Here is a 12,244-nt window from a genome sequence, read left to right on the forward strand (position 1 = left end):
GTTAACCACAAGCCCTGGCTCTGGCTGATGCACGCCTTGGTGAAATCATAGCACAGAATGGAAGAAATGTGAGCCAGAATGGAGGAGGAGCACAAAACCCTACAACTTGCCCTAGTCCCTTAATCTTGGCTGATATAAGGAACACTAGCTGCTCTAAAGTATTGCTAACATGATGTTGCTGTTATATAATTCTTCCCTGTGTTAAGACCCTGTACTAGTAATGTATCCATGCAGCATTCGCATAGGACACCTAGAACTCCCAATCATTTCTCAAGACCAGTACTGCAGTTCTGTTGTGTCACTGGCACTGCATCAGCATCTGAATTTATTACCACTGCAACAAAAAGCCGAAACGGAACTGTTTTTTCAGCATCAAGCTATGCTACGTCAGTAACGTATGAACGAGCTCCCATACCCTCTATTCAAACAAAAGTCGAAGACACTAATGGGATCATTGTGGCACACAGCAGCTGTTAGAAGAAACTAATTAAACATTCTAAACTCTCAGTCCTGAACACACTCACACACAGGGGATTTTAATACTACTCAAAGTAATTATGCCACTGAAACATTCTTAGTAAAGTCAAGCCTGCCCAATAGTATTTTCAAGACAAAAGCCCAAGGGTGACATTTTTAAGTTTTACATACCTCTTAAGAGACCCACTTGCTAAATAAGAATCAGCAGAAAAGCTTTTCCCTCCATTTGTGATGTCTGATGCACAGGAGAAACAGAGGAGTCTGGCGCATTGTCTCTCCACTTCCATAGCCATCTCTAAGCCCTCAGTGAGTGATGAAGGCACCGAGGGAGCACTGAAATCTTCATCCATTGTTCACACTTCTCTCTGAAGTAACATAGTACATGTTTTGTGTCTGTTCTGTTTTCTAAATGTGAAACTGTCACAATTACATTTGGGATACAGAACTAGAATATGAAGCTAAGCTAGAAACATCGCTTGCAACTAAATGTCCACTGATATCCCAAATAGCAGTAAGTTTTCAAACTGGGGAGCATCCCAACGTTTATAAGGAAACAAGACTTATGAAATGTTTCCTCATTAATTCCCAATGAGACACTGAGCATGCGAAGAATTTATAAGGTTTAAAACGATAACTTATATTCTGTGGAAGACCTTCTGTTGGTGCCCCACCATTTGTGGTGAGGCCAATGAGATCCAGAGAGAGGGCCTTCTTGGTGGTCGTGCCCCAGAAAGCTGGGAGTGGGTTTTTTGTGTTTAACAAATTTATATACTCCCTTTCAAAATTAAAATGCTTCCCACAGAGTTTATATAAAATACAATAAATAACATTTAAAAGCATCTCAAAAAAAGGTTCTCCATTAATAAAACTAGCAATTCTAGCATAATATAGCCACCAAGACCAGACTACACAATTAGAGCCCCAGACATGATTGTGGAATGCTCTCTCCAGAGGTCTGCTGGACAACGGCTTTGTCTTTTCATTCCCAGGAAAAACCCTTTGTTTTCCTAAGCCTTTTAGATATAATTTTAATCTTAAACATGGAGTGTATTTGTATCTTTCCAAATTTTTCTTGTTCGGTGCAATCACATATACATACTAATTGTAAGCTACAAGGCCCTCTATAATTTGTTTATCTGGTTAAGGCAGCAGCCTTACCTGGAAGTAAGTCATATTGAATCCAATTGTATGTACAGTGGAACCTCAGGTTTCATACGCTTCAGGTTACAGACTCCGCTAACCCAGAAATAGTACCTCAGGTTAAGAACTTTGCTTCAGGATGAGAACAGAAATCGTGCGGCGGCAGCGGGAGGCCCCATTAGCTAAAGTGGTGCTTCAGGTTAAGAACAGTTTCAGGTTAAGAACGGACCTCCGGAACGAATTAAGTACTTAACTGGAGGTACCACTGTAGTTCTTTTACAGCACAATCCTAGGCATGACTACCTAAACCTAGGTTCAATCCTAGGCACGTGTACAAATAAAGAGTACAGCCAAAATAAACAAAAGGAACATGTCTCAATTTAAGATTAGCTGAAACAAGAATGGGTGGCTCTTCTTCACACAGTGCATAATTAAATTACATAATTTGCCAATACAAGACATAGTGATGGCTGTCAACTTGGATGGCTATAAAAGGGAATGAGATAACTTCAAGGAGATTAAGTCTGTAAGTGGCTACTAGTTATGATTATTATAAATTACTCCCAGTATCAGAAGCAGTATGTCCCTGAATACTAGCTGCTGGGAAACACAAAAAGGACAGTGACATTGTGTTTACATATTGTTCAGGCACTTCTCATAGGCATTTGGTCAGCCACTCTGGAAACCATGCTGGACTTAATTGGCTTCTGGTCTGATCCAGCCACGTTCGTCTTATGAAGTCTGATAAGTAATGTAACGTGCATTTAGAATGTTATTTTCTTCTTTCCTCCAGTGTCTTTTGTATGTGTACAATTGGAAAATATCAATTTATCGTAAGAAAATCAAGCTACAAGTAAAATCTCTTTGGCACAATTGTGATTAACATTATCATGCAAGTGGGTATGTTAACTACAAAGCAAGGATAATAAATAAACCATCTGTTTATAATTTATTTTCTAATATTTACTTATTGTTGGCAAATCAGTAATTTCAAAACAAAGACTGGGAAATTGTGTATTGTGTACAGTCAAGTGCCCAGCACTGTAATGAACAAGCAGACACCTAATAACTTAGCAAATCATTTCATCTCTAATAGTGGTGCTATGGCAGATTTTTATATTAGTTGAGTGCGGGTAATTTCATGAGGGTTTTTGAAATGATAGAGTGCATGATGTCACAAATACAGGCTCACATTGTTACAGTAAATACTGTCGCAGTAGATGCTGATTCCATGTTCACAGTTACGCACAAACTTAAAATTCCCACTTCGTTCATAATCATGCACTCAGTATGTGGGACACCTTGCTCTCCTCTCACCTCTAACCATCTGAGATTACAAAAGAGGGACTAATAGATATTATCAGATAAACTAACCAACATCAATTGATTTTGAATGTGTGCCTTCAGCAACATAACATATTAAAGGAGCTTGTACACTGCATTCATGGTGGCTGCAGAGAGATTAGGTGGGTGTAAAAGGCATTTGTAAAATAGAATCAAAAAGACCCAAGCCCCTAAGCATGTGCTGCCTGTATTCCCCTCATTGGTGACTAGGAAATACTCAGAACAGCCTATTTCAGAGGTAGATAATTTCAACAAGGTTAACTTCCAAGCACAGTATATGTGCATCGCATTGCGGCCTGATGATGCTAATGTATACCCTTCTTTGTAGGGTATACATTACCACTTGTGTCTGTGATCTCAGACCTGAGCCCTGAGATCAGTGGAGGGTCCCTTTTCCACCATCAGGAAGGGCTCACTGTTCCGTGACATGGGATAGGGTCTTCTCCATAGCAGCACCCCAAAAGTGAAATCCGCTCCTGTAGTGGCACAGGAAGCCCCTATTGTACTCAGCAAGATTAAAGGTACTGAGGTATGGATTTTTCTGTGTCTGCTGTTGTATTCAGTACCAGTATTCATTCGGTACACGTTTCGGTGTTCATTGTGTTTCACTCATCGTAAACCACTCTGGGATCCTTTTGAATGAAGGAGATTAATGAATAAAAATGAATGAATGCTTAGAAGATGTGGCTTAGCCCCACAGAAATGTGCAGAGGCCCAAGGACCGCACTTCCTTCTGAGAGAAAAATGGTGGGACCCAAGGCCCAAAGCTGGCAGAGCAATGGGCATGAATGAATATTACCGTGGTACCTCGGGTTAAGTACTTAATTTGTTCTGAAGGTCTGTTCTTAACCTGAAACTGTTCTTAACCTGAAGCACCACTATAGCTAATGGGGCCTCCTGCTGCCACCGTGCCACCCGATTTCTGTTCTCACCCTGAAGCAAAGTTCTTAACTCGAGGTACTATTTCTGGGTTAGCGGAGTCTGTAACCTGAAGCGTCTGTAACCCGAGGTACCACTGGCCTTTTGTGCTGTTTCTACCCACAAATCCCCTTCTGCCCTCCATCCAGGCAAGAGGGAGGTCAAGGGCTCATTCCAGTCACGCAGAAACACCTGAGAGTGCAAAGCAGGCCTAGCAAGGGATGTTTGCGGGAGGAGGGGAAGAGTCCCAAGAGAAATCTGGAAGGCTGCATTTGGGTCCGGGGTCCTGAGGTTCCCAGCCCGGTGGTGTATAAATCTGCAGCATTAATCTGGGATGGAGAGGAAAGCTTCCAGATTCAGAGTTAAAGTTTAGAACTAGTACAGTCCTGCATGCAGAAGGATACGTCCCATTGGGCGCCAAAGCACTTACTTTTTTTACCCAGTAAAACACGCCCTGCCTGCAGCACCCAGAGACCCGCCGTTTCCCCCCAGTGAAACCCCGCTTGAGAGTGGGAAGGCCAGATGGGGGGGGGGAGAGGCAACTGCCCCCCCCCCCGCAGCGCCTCCTCGCACACTCACCTGCCGCCGCCTCCCGCGCTTCCCACGTCAATCACCCCCTCCGTCCCGCCTGCCGCTTCCTTTCGCGGAACAGCCGCCAACTCTCCCCCGAAACTCCCGCGCGCCGCCAGAGCCGCGCAAGAGCGCCTGCTCCGGAGGAGGCAACCGCTGACGCAGCGCGTTCCGATTGGCCGGAGAGCCTCCTCGCTGAAGGCCCGGCCCCTTTTGCTTTCTCACCCGGAGGCCCCGAGAGGATCTTCTTCCGCTTTCACATTAACGGCGCTCTCCTTAAGTGTTGCAGCTGGAACTGGGGAGGGTTGCGTTTTATTTTCCTTCCCCAAGCCTGCAGGGTTCGTTTGCCTGGAGCAAACTCTTGCTCGTGGGGCTTTCCTCCTCCTCCTCCTCCTCCTCCTCCTCCTCCTCCTCCTGCTATTACTTAGTGGGTTTAAGGTTTTAACAGCCTTGCAGTCTCGCATTGTGTTCCTGCATGCTTATAAATGGCAAAAAGAGCAATTCCTCACTTACTCAAAACGCGTCCCAGAAGTCGCAGTAATTTCACTTTGGTTGACTCAGGCAAGCATGCATAGAGCCATTTTAATTTAATTTAATAATTTGATTTGATTTACTTTTTAACCCACCATCCTCCCAAGCTGGGGGTTCAAGGCAGCTTAAAACATTTAAAAACATCAATTATAAACCACTGAATAATAAAACCTAGTTAGGAACAATAATTAAAATGTGTCTCAACATACTTAAAACTAGTAGCTGCTCCCAAGCTAATGTGTTTATAACCAGGTTATCAGAAGCAAAGAAGTTGTCTAGTTGGTGCTATGATATGTGAGTTTTTAAAATAAGAAGTTGCACATGCTCAAGAGTAGTTCTTTAACAGGATTTATTTTGTTTGATTGTTTTTGCTCCAGCATATCAGCGGAAAAATTGGTGACTCTTGCTTTTCACTTTTCCCCAGCTGCTTCAGGTGGCACAGAGCTATGGGTCTCAATGCTAAGTGGGTTAAAGTCTTACAGCCCAGCTCTATCTATACGTATCTGGAAGTAGTACAGGATTGCGCTGGGGTGTTTTGGGTGTAAGGGGAGGGGTAGTATCTCTGGTGGAGGACACTTCATGCTCCTGAGGTAGTTTGTTCACTTTTGGTCCTCATCCTGCACTCAGCTCTCACCTGTGGCTCCTAGAAGCTACAACCACACCCTGGGAAACCGCTTCAGCTGGCCAGCTGAACCAGGTGAGGGTAGCCAAGGGATCTCAAACCCTTGGTGAGTTAGGGACTTCCTCTGCATGTGAAGACAGGTTCTGGCACATTGAGCAGATGAGACCCATAGTGGGTCCAACAGTCAAGAAGGTGGTTTATGTACATGCTGAAGAGAGAAGTGAGGGGTAGATGGGGCTTTTCAACCTGGGAGGGCAGCCCATCTAGGAGAATGAAAACTCTGATCCTAAAGCTTTGCTGCCTTGTGGGATATCTTCAGAAGAAAAGCCTAAGGTGTAAATCCTACACGTATCCAAAGTGGAGTCCCTAAGATGGATGGCACATTGCACACCTCCTTCCAGCAACTCTTGCAACCAAACTGCTGCCAAACGTATTGCTCTGTTTTCCTTTGGACTACATCAGCAAGGCTGGGGGTGGGGTCTTGTCATCTAGACTGCCCAGGATCCCCATGTTAGGATATTTCCGTTCCACCTTAAAAGGGAGCAGGCTTTGTGAGTCACAGAGTCTGCGTATTTCCTGTTCACAGGATGTTTCTGTTGTGTCTATGCTTTCATTTCTCTGTGCCTGAGACATCAACGCAGGCAGTCATGTTTTCTTTGTTCTGACCAACGCTGAATAAAGTTGTAAATAATGCTCTCCTGCGTGCATCTTCCGCTGTGTGAACTCTGCTGATACAGCGTGCACCAGCTCTGGAATGTGGCAAGCTATTTCTGGAGCTCGTGTCGCTAATTGAATGATACTGCATGTCTACGGGAGATCGATGGATCGTCCGGAATCGACGTGGGGTCATGATGGCCTCTGTCTCCCTGGCAGTATCCCAACACCCCATACACACTGCCCAGGCTTGCGCCATGGGGAGGTACTTCAGTGCTGCTGGTGCAGCAGTTTGCCTTCAACCCTGGAGGTGCAATGTCTCTCAAGACAGACTGATGCTGACAACAACAACAACAACAACAACAACAACAACAACAACTGGCTGTTAAATAGGTTTGCTCCAATGTTAAGTGTGCATAGGGATGCAGATTTAAGCTAAAATCCTTTGCACACTTATTTAGGATTAAGCACAGTAGGACGGACCTCTTGGGAGGGGAATACATAGTTTTGCACTCTTAGTTGCATAATACGGACTTCCACCACTTGCTTCTCAAGTTACCACAGAACACTATACTTGGCAAAATCTACAGGCACAAGAGTGAGCTCCAGCTGTGTGATAACATGGTTTGTAAAGAGGAGGAGAAGGTACAAATAGAATTGTCCATTTTCTTATGATAATGAACACAGAGCCAGGAAGCTGTCCACCTTGTGTGTCCCTAATGGATGCATTTCAGAAAGAAATAATGTGTGTTTTTCTTAGAATGAAGCTGCAGGGATGGGAGATAGCATTCTCATGTTGAATCATTTCACATTTTGTTTATTTAAGAGTATCCAATCAGAAAATAAATAGGTAGCCCTTAAATGGTAGAATAAGTACCCTTACATGACATATTAACTGCCTCATTGGATGAACACAAGATCCATGGAGTCCAACAGCCAAAGGGCAGCCAGATACTTCAAAGAAGCCCAAGAGCAGAAATGAAGGCAGCTGTTCATCACCAGTCTCATGCAGGGGCATTTCTATACATACTTAGTTTGAAGCAAGTCACAGTGGTTATAATGGGGTTCACTTCTAAACTGTATTACAATATTGAAAAAGGCAAGTGCTAGGGAAAAAAAATGGGAAAGTACTGAAAACAAAACTGCCAATATCATTACCGCTTAGATCTTTTTGACTTGTTAAGTGGTATATACATGCTTTCAAATTTTTAAAAAACCCCAATAAACCAAGGATACAACTCTGTGACCATACTTGGAATAGTCTCTATTGATTCTGGTCATTCTGGTCAATATTGTTGAGCTGGAAAAGGTGCAGAAAAGGGCAACTAAAATGGTAAAGGGACTGGAGCAACCCCCCCATGAGGAAAGTTTACAATATTTCAGTTTAGAAAAAAAGGTGAGTAGTGGGGGAGATGATAGTAGCATATACACAATTGGAACCCAATCATTGTATGGCCAGTCCTGCTGTGTTATGTGGTTGCTACTGCTTGATTTTAAATTGTGGTTTGGGTTTAATCTGGTGTTAGGAATTTAATTGTAAGTCACTGGTTTTAATTATGTTGATGATTCACTTTTTTGGACTCCCAATAGGGCAGAAAAGCGATATAAACATCAAATAAATAAATAAATAAATAAATAAATAAATAAGGCATGGTGGGCAGATAAAAGTTTTCTTCTTTCTCACATTATACTAGAACCTGGGATCATCTAAGCCGGCTGCTGAAAGATTCAAGACAAAAGGAAGTATTTCTTCACACACAGTTAATTGTGGAATTTGCTACCACAATATATGGTGATGGTTGCTAATTTGGATAGCTTTAAAGGGGGATTAAACTAATTCATGGAGGATGAAGCGATCAATGGCTACTAGTCATTATGGCTGTGCATTGCATTCAATATTGGAGAAGGTATGCCTTCAAACACCAGTGAGGACAATTCTATTGTATTTATGTCCTGCTTGTGGTCTTAACAGGCATCTGGTTGACTGCAGTGAGAACAGGATGCTGGAGTAAATGAACCTTTGGTCTGATCCAGCAGAGCTGATCTTATGTTCTAAGTACTCTTAAGACTTAAAGCCAAGCAGCGCACCTGTGCACATTTTCCGCCCTTCAAAAGTAAGCCCCGCTAGGTGTGTGGGAATAGTTCCCTGGGATATAAAAATACACCTGTAGTATAATGCCACAATCCTGTGTACTCCCACTACAGGGTATATGCTATTGAACAAAGTGGCACTCATCTCTGAGTGAACTGAGTTATGCTTATGCTGCCCAATCGTGTATACACTTACCTTGGAACCAGTACCCAAGAACTAAGAATGCATGCACATAGGATGCATCGGAGTCTGTGGTCCAGCCATCGAAACTATGTCAAGTGTCATACATAACTCACAGAACAGAATTGAGGAATAAATTGTTCAGAAGACATTCTAGAAAAAACATTTTCTAGTTCTACCTGTTTTCCAGATGAAGAAAAGTGAGACCCAGTCTAATCCCCAAGGACAGTGAATGACTCTATGGCAGAGAATACATAAAATATGCAAAAGAGATAACTCCGTAAAGTGAGACAAGCCACAGATTACAGTCAAGATTAAATAATTTTAGTGTGTAGGGAAAATGTTAGAAAACATTTACTTATTTTATAGGTGTGCGTGCTTCCCTAGCCATGCACACACACAACTACAAACTTCCATACAATTTCATATGCACACATTAAGGAAAGACTGACATACACACTAGACTAGAATCATAGTTGGAAGCTACCACAAGGATCACCTATTCGAGCCCAACTCCCTGCAGTGCAGGAATCTTTTTGCCCAACGTGGGGCTTGAAACTGCTACCTTGAGATCAAGAGTCTTATGTTCTACTGACTGAGCTATCCCGCTACACCCTCTCTCATGCTTACGCACAGTAAACATACAGAGAGACATGTGCTGCCCTTTTTGTACATCTATATCTAAATACCAAATGGTGAAGAGTCCTGATTGCTACTCATCCTGTTCCCCATGCTAACTTGCTTACCCAGGCAAGCAAATATGGAGAAAACACACACACACACACACACACACACACAGGCTGACAACAGGTTTGGCAAGATGATATCGATCTTGTTATGTACTGAAGTTCTCACCCTGGGCCAGCAGGGGGATACTGTAGATAGTTATGCAAATAAGGGATCGAAAGTGACGTTCAGTGATTGGATAGTTTTAGAAAATTGTTACAGTTATGTTGTACTGGAGCTCTATATAAGCAGGCTGACTGAACCCTTCAGTTCAGTTCTGGCCTGTGAATAAACAAGAGCTGTTTGAAGAATCGCTGTGTCGTCTGATATGTTCACCCACAACTTAACAGATCTTGCTGTGCTGCTGTTCTCCTGCCCTTCTCCCCCTCCCACCGCAGAGTGTTTCCAGAGGCCCAGACTGCTCTTCTGATGCCACTGACAGCAAAGCGATCCCCAACGGCTGAACCAAGTCAGTCCAGAAGCAATCCACCATGATAATATTTTCCATGGCTCAGCATCAAACTGCTTCCTCCATACAATATGCATATGTAGTTTACATGCATGTGCAAAATACACATTATATTTTCCATTTAAAATATTAACTGGGAATGGAAATCAGGGAAATGTGTCTTTCCCACTCCTGTCTGACAACTGGTCAAGACTTCTTTTTTAAAAAATGGCTAGCTCAGCCTTAAATTATTTAGTTGGCAACCTCACCAGGTGAACATGCCAAGCATCAGACTGAATGCCCCACTGGACAAGTTACAATCATTCTGAATAGCTAGGCAGACACTTTTTTTAATGTAACCAAGTGTTTATTGTATTTTTATTCTGCATTTCTTGCCAGGAGCTGAAGGTGGCATACATCAGTTTTCTTACCTGGTAAGTAAGTTAGGCTGATAAAAAGACTAAGTGACCCAAGGTCATCCCTTATGTTGGGATTGACCTCTGGTTTCAAACACTGCACCCCACTAACTCTGATTTACTGTAGTTCTGATATGATCCTGCATCTTAGTCTTCCTTTCTTCCTTGCTTATCAGTTAAAAGAGAGTGGAGAAAACTTACGTTTCTAATAAAGTTAACTTCCTGCTGCTGCTGCTGCTGCTGCTGCTGCTGCTGCTGCTGCAGTGACAGAAGGTAAACTTGTTATCTTTGAAATCCTCTTTAGTAAGTAACTAGCTCCTTTTGCTCAAACCGTTAAGAGCATCTCTCTCTTTTATCCTTTTTCAAGTTACTTGTCTTGGGGGTGGGGGGGGAGTTAAGTACGACGCTGCAGTAAAATAAATCTGTACCCAGAGTAACCCTGATTTCCATATGCAGATTTTTCTGCACTGACAAGCCCCTTTCTCCAGTCTCTCTCTGTCTCTCATTGTGTCTGTCTGATTTTTACACCACCTTTATCCTCTCTCACTTTCTCTTTTCTGCATGACGAAGCTAAAATAGGTTGGAAGCAAAAACAAGATTCGAGGTAGTTGCTTCAGGAACAGTGGAAAGATGGGGGTGGGGAGGGGAGGAAATACCCCATTAAATGTCTTAATTGTGTTGCATTTGGTTCCTTCTATTCCCCTCTCCAGCTCTGTGATTAAAGTTCCCCAGGACGAAGAATCCGGGCAAGGGAGACCATAGTAGAGCAGCAACAGTCTGCAGTGTGCAGCCAGATGTGCTGGACTTTTTAGGATCTTTGCCATTTTTATTTTTTAAACACAAGCAGAGAAAATAGGTCGACACAAAAGCTGCAATCCAGCAGATGGGTTTTTTCTTTATGGTAGCAGAGTTGCTGTGTCTGCCAAGGAGCAACATGCTGTATGCTGAGTTGGATTTAGGAGGAAAGGCGATGGGGGCTCTTCCAAGGTAAGAAACCTGTTCTTGTCTCCTCGTGTTGCTTTTTGAAAATGGGTTTCTTTTCAGACTCAAATGCCAAAGAGGAAGAAACAGCAAACGTGCCCTTAGCTATGCTTCATGAAACCCACCACTTAATGTACATTGTGTGTTTTGGTGTGTGAGTGTCTGTCCTGTTTGTAAACACTACTTTGCTGGTGATTCTTATGTTGCTTCTTTTCAAATGAAATGAATATGTCAGAGGAGCAGGTTTCAACAGTGACATCATGGTTAGTGCTAAAAAGATATACATGCCAAGTCTTGCATGTGCAGATGTAACTTGTTTGAATTGGCTAGATTTGTTATAGATTTCGGTAGGAATGATTTTTCTTCTTCTAGCTCAAATATTTAAAAGCTTGTTTGAAATCATAAGGTTTCTTTATATATGTATATGTATAAACTTTTTTTTAGTGCAAAGCTGCAAATGGTGGATAATTAAATACAGTATTTAGCTTGGCTGTTTTGAAGCCAGCGAATAAGGTAATAAATTTTATTGTACTAATCAGACTCAAGATGTTCTCTGTGTTAATTGGGTTAAAAATTGCAGTACTTATTAGAAATTCTAATTTCACAATGCAGCACTGACAATAAGCTCAGCCAGTGAATTATTCACATCTTTAATTTGCTCACTTAATGACAGTGTGCTGTAATCAGAGTGCAGAGAAGACTTCCTATGCATTATGTATGATGCTCAGGACTTAAATGCAGGACATTATGAGGCTCTCAGTGGTTCAGTAATTAGTTTTCCACAAGGCAGGTTTCTTAGATATTCACAGATAAAAGTTCCACAGTTGAAAAATATTAGGCTTGTACAAACAAACTAACAAAAACAAGGGGGTGAGAATCGGAAGGAAGGCTGAGAACTAGTTTTCTTCTGCAGACAATTTGTCTAAATGTTGTAAAGTCTGAGAGAAATGCATGCTCTAGGAAAACAGTGAAACAGAAAGTTTCATCTGACTTTTTCCTTCTTGATGAAGTTTACAGATTAAGGGTGGGTGTTTTTCTTTTTTCTTTTGCTATTTATGCAAGTTGTGTGTGTCATCTTTAAAAATGACAGTTATTCATGTTTCAACAAGTGTTGATTCAATCTTCCTGTACAATATTTGCCACAA

General features: G+C 42.3%; 1 protein-coding gene and 1 long non-coding RNA gene across 2 annotated transcripts in view; one reads left to right on the forward strand and one right to left on the reverse strand.

Moving 5' to 3' along the window:
- The window catches only part of MMS22L (MMS22 like, DNA repair protein), a 73,682-nt gene extending 69,131 nt beyond the window's left edge, over window positions 1-4,551 (reverse strand). The window contains exons 1-2 of the mRNA XM_080997529.1: window positions 4,459-4,551; window positions 649-842 (exon numbers count right to left, since the gene is read on the reverse strand). Coding sequence (XP_080853655.1) covers window positions 649-827 — 179 coding nt within the window. The 5' untranslated portion in view covers window positions 828-842; window positions 4,459-4,551. The remainder of the gene's footprint in view (window positions 1-648; window positions 843-4,458) is intronic.
- Window positions 4,552-10,834: 6,283 nt separating this feature from the next.
- LOC308472562 overlaps window positions 10,835-12,244 on the forward strand; it is a 197,286-nt gene continuing 195,876 nt past the window's right edge. Inside the window, exon 1 of the long non-coding RNA XR_013983579.1 lies at window positions 10,835-11,105. This is a non-coding gene — a long non-coding RNA (uncharacterized lncRNA). The remainder of the gene's footprint in view (window positions 11,106-12,244) is intronic.

Source organism: Podarcis pityusensis (assembly GCF_964106645.2).
Source record: "Podarcis pityusensis genome assembly, chromosome: 3".
NCBI lineage: Eukaryota > Metazoa > Chordata > Lepidosauria > Squamata > Lacertidae > Podarcis > Podarcis pityusensis.